The sequence below is a fragment of the Micropterus salmoides genome, unplaced genomic scaffold, assembly GCF_014851395.1.
Source record: "Micropterus salmoides isolate LMB-PRFRI ecotype aquatic unplaced genomic scaffold, ASM1485139v1 Ms_hic_scaffold_5, whole genome shotgun sequence".
NCBI classification, from domain to species: Eukaryota; Metazoa; Chordata; class Actinopteri; order Centrarchiformes; family Centrarchidae; genus Micropterus; species Micropterus salmoides.
The window spans coordinates 16,022,053-16,037,889 of record NW_024044237.1 but is presented as its reverse complement, the minus strand read 5'-3'; the positions used below and the strand labels follow the sequence as shown (position 1 = coordinate 16,037,889).

At 40.9% G+C, this 15,837-nt stretch overlaps 2 protein-coding genes across 2 annotated transcripts in view; both read left to right on the top strand.

Moving 5' to 3' along the window:
- The window catches only part of LOC119888193 (lysine-specific demethylase 3B-like), a 29,269-nt gene extending 27,732 nt beyond the window's left edge, over positions 1 to 1,537 (top strand). The window contains 1 exon segment of the mRNA XM_038698671.1: positions 457 to 1,537. Within this exon segment, the coding sequence (XP_038554599.1) occupies positions 457 to 537 (81 nt within the window). The 3' untranslated portion in view covers positions 538 to 1,537.
- Positions 1,538 to 2,666: 1,129 nt separating this feature from the next.
- reep2 (receptor accessory protein 2) lies at positions 2,667 to 15,199 on the top strand. The gene is made up of 8 exons (XM_038698603.1): positions 2,667 to 2,933; positions 5,050 to 5,122; positions 7,370 to 7,446; positions 7,736 to 7,856; positions 8,054 to 8,167; positions 9,824 to 10,004; positions 11,499 to 11,665; positions 12,742 to 15,199. The coding sequence occupies exons 1-8, from the start codon at positions 2,902 to 2,904 to the stop codon at positions 12,811 to 12,813; spliced, it is 837 nt and encodes a 278-aa protein (XP_038554531.1). The 5' UTR covers positions 2,667 to 2,901; the 3' UTR covers positions 12,814 to 15,199.
- Positions 15,200 to 15,837: the final 638 nt, after the last annotated feature.

The following is a 15,837-nucleotide window of genomic DNA, read 5'->3' as shown; positions in this document are numbered from 1 at the left end:
TTTGACATTAAACTATAATTAATATCTTAAAATTCTGCTTTGGATATTTCTAAACTCTCCATGCATCATTAAAGGAACCTTAAAATAGCCTTAAGTGACAAAAGGTTTGGTTGCTGCTCAGATTTGCATTCTTCTTTTTTCATTGTTTGATTAAGCTGTTGATGATCGAAATTATGATTTTGCTAATTTCCGTCTCTATTTCTTGGATGAAGCTTTCGTACGGTTGCTTCTGTTTAGACAACATGTAACCTTTGAGAAGATTTGCTTATTTTGTTAAATGGAAAAAAGTAGTAAAAAATAATGTTATTATTCCTGAAAGTAAAGTATTGAAAACATTTTCTAACAATACCCAGCTGTTGTCAGTCGGTGTGAGTGTTATTATTGTTCTGGGACAGGAGATTGTTTCCATGTCTGTTGTTGCTTAACAGACTTCTCCTGTCGTTTTTTTTTTCTCAGGTGAAGAACATCATCTATCACGCTGTGAAGGACGCTGTTGGGACACTGAAGGCTCACGAACCTAAATTGGCACGCCCTTAGTTCCTCTCACTTAATGCTGTCCCAAAACAACCAGCCTGTGATGACCACCCCACTAAATACACACACAGTATGCATTACACACCTACATACACAAGTACAAGCTGCAGAGTGCAAAGATAGACTGTAGGTTTTTTGGGACAGTGAAGGTCTGGGTTTGGGGAAAGAGGACATTTGATTTGGGGAGGGATTAGACGGGAGGGGCTAGGCAGCGCTTGATGAAGGAAGTCCTTTATCGCTGTTACACAGTACGCTCAAACTTGTCTAGTTGTTTTCCAATTGTTTTTTGTTTTTTTTGATTAACTCTGTATTTAAGGTCAGTGTGTTTGTTCTGTTGTTTTCATTGTATATGTAAGATGTGAGAATAAAGGAGGTAAAAGCTGACGTGCCTTTGGAGCAGAGGTTCAGCTACCATATAAGTGACTGACAAAATGTGAGTACTGGGCTAACTTTCCTATTTTGATGACAGTGATATTATTTTTCTTCAATAGGAGCGAGGTTAACATGTTTTTGTAGATTTTTTTGTTGTTGTTGTTGGAGTTTTTAAACAGCTGATTGCTTCTGCCCTCTGTGGCTGAGATGAATTTGCGAAGCAGCCAGTGAGGGGAAGCAGACCAAAGTTTTGTATTTTTTGTTTTCTTATTTCACTTTTAGAGTAAGAAGTCTTTTCTTTTTATACGCCACAAGGTAATGATCAGGAGGACTTCAGAGAGGGCAGGTTTTTATTTTTTACATTATTCTTTGGTCACCTATCTTTGTCCCATCGGCTGAATGAACTGCAGACTTCCAACAATATTGTTCAAGAATCACAATTGCAGCTGAACAGAACTACTGGCCATTAACATTGTATCAATATATATTGATCTTAGCAGTCTGTTTGATTTTTCACAATAAAGTATACAAAAATTATTGTTTGTTTTAATGGTAATTTTTACGAACAAAACCTGTGTGTGTACAACCAGGGTCTAAGTCATTGAAAAGTATTAAAATTATTGTAAAAGTATTGAAAGTGTTGAATTGTTTTCATTAGCAATTAATCTTAATTTTATTTAGTCAAAAGATTTACAGTTCACAATTATAATAAAACAGAAAAAAGCAGCAAATATTTTGAGTTATTTCCTGATAAATGATTTGAACAATCACTTGTTTATTAAAATAGTTGACAGTTTTCTGTTGATTGACTTGAATTGTTTAGGTAGTAGCCTGATTGTTTTATCTAACTGGTTTGTCTTGTGTGTTGTTGAAAATGGTTAGTGTGTTTTCATCTTAAATTCACTTGTTATAGTATTAAATTGTTGCCTTAAAAATTAAGAAAGAAACTTAGAATTCAAGTTTTAATTTCTCTCCTTTTCAGGGCTGAATTTGGTTTTATTTGCCACTAATTTACAAAATAAAGGTCTCAATCTCAGGACCATAATCATATGGGATGGAGCACAAACAAGATATAAATAATCTGATGTATGCCAATAACTGTAACTGCAGCAACAAAATCAACTTATACATAGATGGGCACCTTAAATAATACTTTTGAAGATACCTTTCTCTGAAATTCATTATGCATTCATTCTGACAGTCAAACAAAATATGATACTTGTTGTCATTACAAACGTTGCAAATCCTCTGGTTTCTATCCAGACACCCTGAAATTGCAAATAGTCTGTCAGTACTTCTGGTTTTCAATCACCATAAAACAGGCTCTGGACAATTAAGTCCTGCATGGCTTTCCATTAGCTGTATTGTTACAAGTGTTAACAGTGCAGATTACTATTTATCGGTGTGTTTTACTGATCCTACATGCTTTTAGATTCTGTCCTGTGTGGCCTAGCATTCACTGCTCATGTCTGAATTAGTAAGTAGATCACAGAAATGGGGCAGGGGAGCTTAAATGTGCTGAAGAGGATGCAAGCATAAATCTAGTTAGTTTAAACCAACAAATACTTAAACATGTGCTCTCTGGCTTCTCTCTCATTAATGCCACTAGTAAACTGAGGTGATAGGATCATGTGTCGGTGCAGCAGATAGGAGGAGCACTGTGAAAGGCGCAGTTTTCTCCCAAGTTAAAATGACACATTTTACTGCGGGGCTCTGGCCCTTTAAGAGCCAGTCTCTCTCCAGAAGAGACAGAGCGCCGAGCAGCTTGGATCCAGAGACCGCAGCGCATCCTCGGCTGCTGCTAGCCCGCAGACACACACACACACACACACACACACACAGGAGAGCGGACAGGCAGGACACCGGGCCAGCCTCCCGGGTCATATCACAACAAACCGCGTCCTGGAGAGAAGGGCATGGGGGGCCACCTAGCCCGCTTGGCTAACTAGATTTCCTTGAAGCGGAGAAGGCTCACGGCCGGTGTCGTCCAGCAAGATGGTATCCTGGATCATTTCGAGGATAGTAGTGTGAGTATGGGCTGGGCTGTTGTTGTGTTTAAAGCCAGATCTGCGACTCCTCCATTCATCAGCTGTCTGATGCTGAAGGCTGCGACGCGCCAACTAGCTAGGCTTGTGTGCTCTGTCATCCGTTTTCTGTCCGCATAGTTACATTTCATTCATGTATGTTAGATAAATTACTGTGGGTAAAAATTTTATTTGGGCATTGAGGTAAGCAGCTGTGTATAGCAGCCGTTACAACCGTTGCTATGGGTCTTTAATGAATACAATGATGCAATACAAGCTGCACCAAGCGCCTGCTAGCCCCTGGTAGCTAACGTATGCTGGCTAGCCATTAACGACCTGACAGATAATGTGTTGGCAGGGGAAGGATTTGTTAGCCGGCCACGTTATTCAAGTGAAACCTGCTTAATATTCCAGCCTCGCTGCAGACAAGTAAACAAGACTCCAAACTGCCTGCAGTGGCTTTTTTTTAAAAACAAAACACCACAGTCTGAGTATCGCTGGTCTGTACACTGAGCATCTCAGCACCTTTTATTGTGAACATGACTTGGTAAAACTGTCATGGCAAGGCTAAGCTCAGGGATGTCGGTCTATCCATCCATATCTAGGCCCATGTTCAGGAACTGGCCAGATCATAGTGGATGATTTGTATGATTTTAATAATATTCCTTGCTATGGACAGTTCAGACCTGGGCTTCCACCTGTACACACCATATCACGACAGTGTGGATGACTCAACTAAAGCCAGCAGCTGTCATCATCCTGATCCTTTATAGACACTTATGTCAATTGGGTGCTTTTAAGCAGGATATTTTGTTCTCTGACCGCAGGACCTACCTATCTTTCAACAATGCCATCATTTTTCTTGTGGGTTTAAACAGGTTGGACTAAAGCTTGGCAGTATAATCCTCGAACATAACTATAACAGTGTCTATGAAAGGCCCAGGTGTGGAGATGTTATTGACGTCTCATCCCTATAAATATTCTGGTTATGTAAGTAGAGGATAACACTGGCAAACAGTTACTTTTAGTGGCTTCCAGCTGGCTCTTCCACTTCACTTACCCCTCAGGTGTCGATGGGAGACAAACAATGTGACTGGATATGCATCATATAATGGCTGCAGCACGTCTTACACAGGATCATTCATTTCTCATCTTTAATCTGCACTTTAAACATGCAGCTGCCTCTATTTGTTTTAACCCAACCGTAAAAAAAACAGGTGAATAAGCAGCGTGTCTGAAATCACTGAAGTCTCAGCGAGAGGACGGGATGCCCTCAAGCTCCGAGAAGTGAACTTGAGATGGGGACACAAAGAGGCACAGGGCGTCTGCTGAGAGTGTCTACTGCCTTAGAGGCCTGCCACGAGTCGCCACAGCTTACTGTGCAAAGCTGAGAGGCGCTGCACACATGACTGGGCAGCTCAGCCACTTACTGGGACAGAAGACCTACTTAAATGCTGAGAAAAACAGTAGATATGCTCCAGCTACTAACAGCTGGGAGCACAAGCATCAGTGTAGAAAAACATTCAATCCTTAGTTTAGATAAAGTCACACCCAGTGGTTTACACTGTGGGCATACAGACAAACGAGTGCCTTTCTGAAGTGTGTTCTCCCTGCTGTCCCCTCACTCAGCATTAGGCATCCTGTCACATCAGCACAAATCACCACAGTGGCACAGGATGCGACCAAATGCGCATCAAAAACACGGCTCTGTGTGCATAGTGTCCCAATCTGCACGTGGTCCAACACATGGTGACCCACCCCTGGCAGACCTTTGTGTGTTTTTCCACTTTATCTCGCTGCATTCTTCCTGACTCTGTGATCTCCATTATGTTTTTTTTTCTACTGATTATCAGGCCAGTGTGTGTTTTCAAGCCAGTGCCCATCAGCTGTCTACTGTGGCATCACCGTTCAGACCAAAACCACATAGACACCGACTTTCTTTAAATATAAACTGCTCAATAATACAGAAAGCAACTGGTGTTTACGTAAGCTTAGTGCAAACATAGCTAACCTGCTTTTTAAGCAGGAACACATTGGTTAGGTGTCAACACCCGGAGGCCATGTCCTCACGTTGAATCCTCCTCTGACCCAGGCTTCTCTGCTCCTCTGTTTTTTGCAGTCTTGCCTTTGGGACTCTCTATCCAGCATACTCCTCGTACAAGGCTGTCAAAACGAAGAATGTGAAGGAATATGTGAGTATCACCTCTAGTTTATAAAGCACAGCCGACTGTTTTGACTCCTGTCTGCCCTGTTTGACTTTCTTTAGATATTTTTACCCCTGTATTTTAAGTTTCAAATGCACATATTGAGAAGGAGTGTAACAAAGCCCACAGATAAAATTTAGGCCAGTCACACACTGGACATTGTTTAAATGGAGGACACGTATTAATTACCTGGAGTAATTTCTGTTTTGATGTTGGCAGCACTGACTTTTCTGTTTCTTTGAGCACTGTCACTCATTACCAAAATATCAAGCGTGTTTGATAATGATCAGGGTAGGGCTGAATGATTTTTGAAAAAAATATCTAATGGCAATTATTTAGACTGATATTGTAATTGAGATATGATTTGCGATTTTGGAAGGAATTTATAATTTTTTACACACTTATTCTCATTTTCATTGAAAAACAATGTTTAAATGTCTATGGTGAGATTTTTGCAAAGATCTGTGCCAAACAAAGATGCTTTCTTAAGTCTGTAGACTATGACGTGTAGGCCAGGACATTTCTCCAGCTCGACAATATTTAATTTAAAATAGTGTTTGACCCACATTTTGCTTTTTAACAAATACTGCACCTCCTGTGATTTGAAAATTGCAGCAGGCCGCATTGTTATTTCGGTGAATTGTTCAGCCATAGATCTCCCGGACAAGGTCAGAAGCATGGCATGGCAGCTAACTGGGGCACACCAACCTTTTATGAAACTGGGTCACTGAGGCACCATAATTTGTCTAGGAGACAAAATAAAACCTTTATCTCCATTTCATTACTAAATATTTTATTCTACATGGACACAACAGCTTTTTGAATACAAAAGGTGGTAGAAACATAGTCATCTCCATGTAGAATAAAAGTCAGTAGTTTGTGGATATCCTCATCTGTTTGAGCAGAAAAGTTTTATCCAACACCTGCCGAGAATACATGAACGTGCAAGCACCTCCTTATGATCAAGTATTGCAGCCTACCATGCTTCAGATTAAATAAAAACTCATCTTGTAGTGCAGTGGTTCCCAATCTAGGGGTTACAAAATGAATGTGATGGGTCACAAAAAGATTGACCATATAGGAACAACAGCTTTGTTTTAAGAGGAAACAAGTCAATAAGGTTGGGAACCACCGATATGTTCCCTTTTGTCCGAGACTAACACCTATAACATTTTAAAGGTGGGGTATCTGATTTGTTAAATTCTTAAAATATCTCCTCACGATCTGCTAGTTCTCCGTTCCCTGTGTGCACAAAGTCAGGTGTTTGTACTCAGCCCTGGCTCTGTAAATGAGAAAAAAACAAAGAGGCTCGGACCGAGACACACAACACTACTCCAGCCATGATTTGTGTGTCCGGTAACGTTAAATAACTCCGACTTCCGTACTAGTTTGCCAAGACCATGCTGTTTTTGTTATGTTAGCTATAGGAGAAGGAGACTTGCGAGGATCTGGAGCTGGTGTGCTGGCTCCGGGACTGTCCTGTCCTCTCTGCACATTAGCTTCGCAGCAGCAACAGATTCTTGTTCCGCTTTTGGCTGAGAGTCGGGGGTCCTCCCTGCTTACCTCATCACTGCAAGGCATGATAGAAAGGGGGGGCGTCCAGGAGGCAGTGGAGGAGGAGATAGCAGCTCTGGCCCTCTGCCCAGTTTTGCACTGGAGAACAGTTTCCTCCTGGCAGGTTACTATGGCTACCCCCCTCCTCCTCTCAATTGCTGCTCAAGCAGACAACCACAGAAGGAGCGAATGAGGGAGAGAAAGAGAGGGAGTGAAGGACGCCATTTTTAGGACTGATGTTTTCATCCTCCTTTCCTCTTGTTTAGCTTGTTTTAATGACTCAGCACTATGTGTGTTTATACAGCTGCATGACTGCTACCTGTTTGTTCCTTTAAACATGCAGGGCTTTTCTCTAATTTAGTAACATTTGGTATGCCAATATGTTTACTTATTGATAATGTATTTCCACTTAATCTATGGCATTTGGTATTGTTTCCTAAACTAGTTTCCCTTTACGTGTCCAGTTTATGGGATTTCATAATGCCCTGCATTTCCTTTTTTCTCCGGGACATTAACCATGCATACTGATGTGATCCGATAGGACTGAACATATGTTGCGTTTCTGCATTGGCATGTCTGTTTATTTCCACGTGTCTCAGCACGTGTGCACTGGATGCTGTGGGTTTTCATGTGCTATTTGTGTTATGACTTGCCTGTGTGTGTGTGTGTGTGTGTCTCCAGGTGAAGTGGATGATGTACTGGATAGTATTTGCGTTGTTCACTACAGCAGAGACGGCCACAGACCTGCTCTTATCATGGTGAGTCAGGAGCTGCTCATGATCACGACCCTATAAATAAAACAAACAGCTTATATAATACCAATAGACACATTCGTGTGTATCTAGTGCTAAGTGTATACTGAAATCTTATTAAAGTGCCTCATGAAATGCAACTCACACCATTATTCAGCCTTTCAGATATCAGATCAGTGTCTTAGCTTCTCTCATTGTCTCTTTTTCTTTATAACTCAGGTGTTTGTATCTTCCTCAAAGACGTTATGTTTTCAGTTCCTCTCTGCTGATGTTCTAACTCTGTTTCATTTCTCAGGTTTCCATTTTACTTTGAGCTCAAGATTGCCTTTGTGATCTGGCTCCTGTCCCCATACACCAAGGGCTCCAGTGTCCTCTATCGCAAGTTTGTCCACCCAACCCTGTCCAACAAAGAGAAGGTAGGAACACAACCTTTTCAAGTCATTATGTCCATCTCCCAAATGGAAAAATTGACGCATTTCACTGCTGCTAAACGTGCAGAAATTGGTCTGCATGTCCACATTGAAATATGCTAATTTGTCCTTTTCTTCTTTGTCCCAATTGCTTACGATGTCATCTTTCACTCTTCCCCTTCAACTATCGTCCTGTCCTACAGGAGATAGATGAGTACATCGCACAGGCCAAAGACAGGAGCTATGAGACCATGATGAGGTTTGGAAAGAGGGGTCTCAACCTGGCTGCTAATGCTGCTGTCACTGCAGCCACCAAGGTGAGCTGTGTGCTCAGATCAAGTCAGATGGCATTATAACTTAATAATGCAGATTTCCCTTCATGTTCTTCATCTGTAATATATTCATTGTACACTGTGCCTTTAGATTGTGTCTGAATCCAGTCTGAGATGCCGTTCAGCACAGATTTTTAAAATGTGTTTCAAATGCTTCTTCTCCAGTGACCACTGAGATCACGTTGTGTGTGTGTGTGTGTGTGTGTGTGTGTGTGTGTGTGTGTGTGTGTGTGTGTGTGTGTGTGTGTGTGTGTGTGTGTGTGTGTGTGTGTGTGTGTGTGTGTGTGTGTGTGTGTGTGTGTGTGTGTGTGTGTGTGTGGTGACTGGTGACTGGTGACTGGTGACTGGTGACTGGTGACTGGTGACTGGTGACTTGTTGCAGGGAACAAACTTGTAAGCTTTTTCTGAGTTGTTCGTCACAGCAAAATTACCACTGGGAGCTTTGCTATGCTAGACACACTCTAACATTAACAAGGAGGTCCTATGGTTTGTGCAAAGATGCCTTGCCAAGTGCTGATTAAGTGATCCCAATGCATCCTAATATGTTTGGGATGAATTCACAGCTGTATTTACATCTGTCTACTGACATACAGTAAGTTGGATTCCCCAAAGGCTGTTAGGCTTGGTTTCTAATGCCCCTTGTATGTTTAAAAAAAGAACAGCCAAGCAGGCTGGTCAAGAGCACCAAATAGCTTAGTTTACTGTCTGACACCAAAAGGTTGGGAGCATGCTTGTGAGTGTGAAACAAGGGCAGCAGCCTAGAGGCGACTTGTTCTTGATCTGATGTTGTGACGGGCTCGTGTAAAGAGTAAATTGTTGGTGCTGCCAAATCAATGTGCCCTAATGGTGATTGATTGCAGATAAAGTCCGATATTTAAAGTAATGTTAGGTGGAAGTCTTTACTAAAGGCATTGTATACAAAAGCACTCTGTTCTGTTTATGTTCCAGTGTGGAGGTTTTTGTCACATACTGTAAACAGATCCTATTAACCATATCGTTAACTGACATTCAAGCAGAGATTTAATGTTTATGCACACAAATTAAGTCGGTATTTTGCATCAACATCATCTTTCCAATGTAGTTGTTCTCTATTTATTGATGATATATGGCTGCATCTAACTATTATTTCCGTTATTGATTAATCTGTCAAATTGTTTCAATTCATAGCATCAAAATGGCTTAAAATGGCCATCACAATTCTTCAAATACCTTTTTCATCCATCTAACAGTCCAAAACCCGAAATATTTTCAATTAACAGTGATATGAAACAGAGAATGCCATCAGATCCTCACATAATTGTTCTGTTGATCAGAAAATCAATGAAGGTAGTAACCATTGCAGCTCTAGATGATAAAATCAGGGGAGTTTCATGCCCATTCAAGTGGTGGAAATGCTTAAATGTTCTGAACCCTGGCTGCTGAATATAATTGTCAAAGAATTCTGTCTTGTCAGCCTTACACTACACAGATTAACTTAATCAGTCAGTGTTTCACCAAACATGAGAATTTGCAAGTTAAATTTTATTTGGATGACCTATTCTCTGTAAGATATGAGTGATGCAGAAGTAGGGGATAGATATTCAGGACTCGTGCTATCCCATATCTTGACGTGTCTGTGTTGGGTTTTGCTGTGATGCCCAGGGACAAGGCGTGCTGTCAGACAAGCTGCGGAGTTTCAGCATGCAGGACTTGACTCTCATCAACGCTGACGATGACCTATCTCTGCACACTCCAGACGCCCGCATGAGACGGGACCCGATGGACGAGATAAGTTCGGGGGCCAGCACGCTGCCCCGGGCCAAGAGCTCCACTGCACGACAGAGTAAGGCCACACGCACAACCCCCACGCTGCTTCATTAGGAGTCGCACACATCTGCATAAAAACATACATTCTGTATGTCCAGTTTGTTGTTTGGGCTGGAGTGTCACTCAGAGGCCGTACTTTACTATCAGAGCAGGACAGGGGGCTAGCTAGAGTCATGTGATTTAAAGCACTGCAGGATGGCAGGGAAAAGGATGAGATGCAAAGAAGTGTCGAGTAGGGGGAGTGAAAACATGTGATTCCAGTGGGAGGAGAGGCTGAGAAGGAGGGCTCTTTGTGTCTCACTACACTGCCGGCTGGCTGGCTGCGGGCCTGGCTAGCTGTGAACTGAATACAGAGAGAGACACAGAGACCATGAAACAATGAATGGACAGGGCAAAGTGGCACATTTAACACAGGAACCTCAATGTGCAAACCCAGCCTGAAAGACAGATCAAACAAAACGCTGACATGAAAGAATCAGACAGATGGAGTTACTGTCTTCAGGGTAATTTGTGCATGGATGTTTCTTCAATAATGTTTGGGGGAAAATGCAGCATATAGTGAAGGGAATCCAGGCTCAAAGGTCCTCTTACTAATGATCCAGAGCTTTCAGCTCTATTTCCTCTTTCTGCACTGTTAAAAAGCAAAAAAGAAAAGATTGTGGAATTATTTGTAAATAGAACAAATTTATAAATGGAAGAAGCTTGAATAATGCTACACTCCTTTGCTCAAACATGTTAAACTTTCCTGCTGACCCGAGTCAGCAAGTGTCCCCATACATTTACAACAGTAACTGAAAAAAATTTGTGCATTAAAATACTAACCGTACTGAACAACAAGATAAGGGACATAGATCTAAACAAATCTAAATGTATTTCTTCAAAATTCACTTATTGTTTTTAAATCCCTGTAAACTGAATATTCTGTGACTTTGGATCGGACCAAGCAAGCAATTTTAGACTGAACTATTGTGATCAGCATTTTACTGCTGTTTTCTGGCAATATGTAGACCAAAACATACTTTGGGGAAAACTTTTTCAGCCTTACTGCGCACTACTCTTTAGAGGGGTCCTGTGGATTTGTTGTAAACAAAGTTTTTGTTTACATTCAGTTTTTCTGGGTGGGCAGAAGAGACTCCTATTTAGAGTGACCTTTTTTATTATATAGTTGACATCCAACAGGCCAACATTTGTCACAAGTGGAAATACAGCCTGTAGTTTGAAATGTGGCCACCGGGTGGTGTAATAGGCTGTGACTGTGACTGATGTATTCATCAGCAAATACACACTTTTAGACAGTTGCTTCAGTCTGGTCACATTCGTTCCAAGGAAATGAGATACAGAATTCTGACTTGCTAAAAGCTGGTGACAGAGTTTGATCTCTATTGGCTCAGTCTCTCTGGTCTGTCAGCTGTCTGGAGAGTCATCTGGTGATTTCCTTTTTTATCTTTTAGTCTGAACTCTGAGCTACTCTGTCTGTGAAATGACCAGCATTTATTGTCCAATCCTGCAGCTCGCTCTTTGGCGGCCGCATCCCTTGCTGACGACGCGTCGTCCCAGCACGGCTCTGACCAATCAGACACGAGGACTGAACACTCCGATGAAGATGTGGGAGAAAAAGCCCCCAAACGCTCTACCAGCGTCAAGACAACCAAGAAACCTGCTGCTGCTAAGACGGAGGTAGTACCAGTAATACATACACACGCACACTAAGTGTAAGACAAACCCAGTGCTGTGTATTGCGCTTAAGTAAGCATAATAAAATAACAGTAAGGTGTTACGAACTAATTAAATGTTAAAGCTTCTTATCAGTGCTGTCAACTACAAAATATAGTATTGAAGATACTACAGGTGTAGATTTATGAAAGAAATTAATTATGTAACATTAAATGACAGCTGAGCTAAACATTGCTTTAAACCTTAGTGGCAGCTCCATGTTGTTGATACAGTTTCTCAAAATCACAGTACTTTTGGACCAAATGTCAACATTTATCAATACTTATTTTACTTTTGGTTTTAAATCATCTTTTGTAACTCAGTAATAGTTATTTGTTTATGAAAACTGCGCCCTCTTTTTGGATATTGATCTCTTATTGCTACATCATTTTAGTTAGGCTATGTTGGACTTACAAAATATTGCAGTAGTTTCATACCATGTTAGTCATATTGCGCATGTAAACAATATAATTTCAGTGGAGCTAAGAATGTGATGTGTTAATGATGATTTCAGTTACTCTGGCTAAACATCAAATAACTTAGTTCACTTCCACAAAGTTGGGGGACTTGCAGGGAACATATTTGAACGAAAGAACAGTCCGATGCTGCAATATCCTGACTTCCCTCGTATGAGTCAATGCTGGATCCCCCATAATGCAATTCAATGGCGTCTTACAATAGGCCTTCTCTGCATGTTCAGTGTTATCTTTCAAACTTCATGGCCTCAGTTTATAATGGGTTTTTTCAGACAAATACTTGAAGTCTCAAACGGAAAGGTCACATTACACTTCCGTCCTATGAATAGTCGCTCCTTTCCCATTCACTTCTATTGAAGCCTGAACCACAGACAAATTGAAGCATGCATTTCAGTCTGACCTCTCTATCCATCCATCCATCCATCCATCCCTAACTTTAGTCAAACCTTTTCCCGACCTCCTCTACAATTTTAACAATTGACTGTTTTCTCTCCTTTTTTTCCTCTTGTTGTTTAATGACTCTGTACTTACTCCCCCTTCCTGTCCCTCTCCTCCCTCTGCAAGACTCAAACCAAGACGATGAAGAAGCCGACAAAGAAAAAGGCCACGACTAATAATGCAGAGACGCCACCATGAGGCCTGCTGTCCACACTCGCTCCACCCGCAGCCTGCAGGCCCTCCTCCACACAAACACATACACACTGTATATATCAAGCACTGACATTGTGTCACTCTTGCTGGTTTTTGGAGCAAAGTGCAGGTTTGGTTTTTAGCCGTTTGTGGCCACACTTAGTTTGGAGAAGGTTCTTTTACATTTACTGGGCTGTTTCATATTTTGTCTCATACTTACTTACGAGTTCATGTCAGATTAACAGTCGGGGATGTTTCTTAGACATTTTTTTTTAATCTGGTAAAGGTTAGTTATATATTAATAAATTCTGTTATTTATTGTTTTTTCTCTTTTATCCTTAGACACATATGTACGTCCCCATAGTGGATGAGCATGTAAGCTGGCCATGTGCAGTTTTCCAGTCTCACTGATTCTTTGCTCTTAGTTATCTAGGTGTGGGTCCTCTAAGTTTCCTCTTGGCTGCTCCTACCTGGTTACGGTTGAAAGAAAAAAGGCTCACCCTCTCTGTGCATGTAGGCCACAAGTCTGGAGCCTCATCTGGACCATGTCATGATGGTGGAAATTCTCAGACATTGTAGTGTCTGGAGCACAGACAATATAATGTGCCTGACATTTTTACTGAGGAGTGAGAAGATTGTGGAGATCAACTTTAAAGCCTGTATTGACATCCTTATTACTTTTTCACACCTAATACCTAATAGATACCTAACACTTTTGACTACAACTCAGCACCATAATACATGTCTTTCAGCTGCCACCATATCCATGTGTCTGGTTTCACAGGATTGTTGGTGATCAGATTTTTTTTTTTGCTTCTCTATTTTACCCTAATTTTAAATTAATTTGAGGCTTCACAGCTTGTGGAAGAGTTTAAGTTAAGTTTCTCCTCATTAGGTCTACATCGCTCCGTGTGAGTCTGGCTCTGCAAAGTTCAGGTCTCACATTACAGTGTTTTCCTCACTGCTTTTATGTGACTTTCAAGTCATGCACAGTACTGGTGATGGAGTGGTTTGTTTAGTGTTTGCTTAGTTATCCTTCATCTAGACATCGCGCTCTCAGGTTGTATTTATCCATGATCATTTATTTATTACGCTTCTGTTTGATCCAGTTCTTCTGGTCATTTGATATTAGTAATAAGTATGATCAGTTGTGCATAGCCGGGTCTCTTAAGGTTAGGCAGTAATTGAGTGCTGGTGTTGCTCTTTCCCAGTAAATACAATAGTCATAGAGGAGTTGCCGGTGTTTGTGAGGTAACACATCTGCTTTCACTACAGCACTGTGTATTGTTTGCTTTCTCACTCCTTTTACCCGGCTGTGTGGTGACACTTTGCTTCTTTATGATATTTCCACATCTTAGAAGCCAGGATAGAGCAAAGCAGTATGGAAAAAATGAAACCAACACCAGGAGACTGTGAGGAATCATTTCCTCATCTCTGTGCTGTTGTTTCAGATGTGGAGGGAGTGTCAGACCAGGCTGTGGGTGTTTCTGAACACACTTTGGTTCTGGGATGGGCTCTTCTGGTTGACAGCCTCTGCAGTAGGCCTGGTTTCCTCAGAGTGCTCTGTAATGAGACATTTCAAAGCATGAGAATACTTCAGCACTGATTTCTGCTATTTGCAGTGTGACAATAGTGTGATCCAGTAGAGGGAGACAAAGTCCACCTCAACTGTATGTAGAATTACTAAATGATATGTAAACACAATGTAAATAGTAACCGTGACTGTATATACAGTATGTGTGAGCTTGCTTGCCTTGTTCATTCTCTGGGCTGAAATCCATTTATTTTGTAATCATCTGTGTGCTTATTTTAATTCTTAGCCTTGATAAATCACATGCTCTGAAACTGGAAGACTCTCAGACTTCACCAGTATGGACTTCTGGTGTTGGAAGTGATTTTTATATTTTTTAGTCCCCCCAGTCCTTTTCTTTTTAAGACATTTTAGCTCCTCTCCATCACAAAGTAGAGAATTTCCAGACTGAGTCTAAACTGATGTTTGTGCATGAACATCCTGCTATGTGCTCTACTCAGACTGGTTATAAAGTGTTTTAGGGCCAAAGGTTGAAAACCAGCCTGTCCCCTGCCTCCTTCTTAATTTAATGTTTGTACTGAAAGACAAGAAGACGGCACATAATTAAGACATTTTGTCTTATGAAGATACAACCCTGCATTTTATCTTGTGTTCATGCCATTTTTTAAATATTTATTGTTTATTATTTTCTGTTTAAAAGCATTATTGTATACAGGGATGTTCATTTGTGGATTATTTGTGCCAATTCTCAAAGCTCCATGTCAGAAAGGATTACAGTATGTGTGCTGGGACAATGGCAACCCAACAAGCTCATATATCAGTAATGAAACTACTAATAAAGCAAATTAAATCAGTGTGTTACTTCCTGTTGTTCACGTTTATGGCCCACTAGGAGAAGGACTAACATCCAGCTAACTTGGTTATTCAGTAATGCAGTTCTTTTTATTTTTAACAATTGGAGTGGGTGAAGTTGAAGTTGTTCCACATGCTGTCGGGGTGTAGCTGCAGATAAGGGTAGATCTGGGCCCGTATTTATCAAGCTTCTCAGAATTATAAGAACACTGCTAAGAACTGACTTAAGAGTAAAATAATTCTTGGCTCAAAGCTGGGCTTAAAAGTTAGTTATCAAGCATCATAGTCCTAATTTGAGTGAAGTGTAGGACAAACTCTTAAGTGTCAGTCTTGACAGTCTAGTGCTGAATTACGACACCGCAAACAGGATTTTGGATGACGATGTCGCCAATTTCCTTCTTTAAGAATATTCTCAGATAAATTCACATTGAATGGTGAAATTCCTAAGAGGAGTTTACGTTCAAAACACATTTAACAATAAAGAATTTTCAAGATAATACATTATGATGTAGGCCTACACATAAATAAATGAAAGGTAAAACAAAGAAGATTTTCTTTATATGAGCGCCATCAAATGCGCTCCTGTATTGCCGGCTATATGAACTGTGTTTGCTTCTGTCAGATTAGGGGGGGTGTTGTTAGGAAGT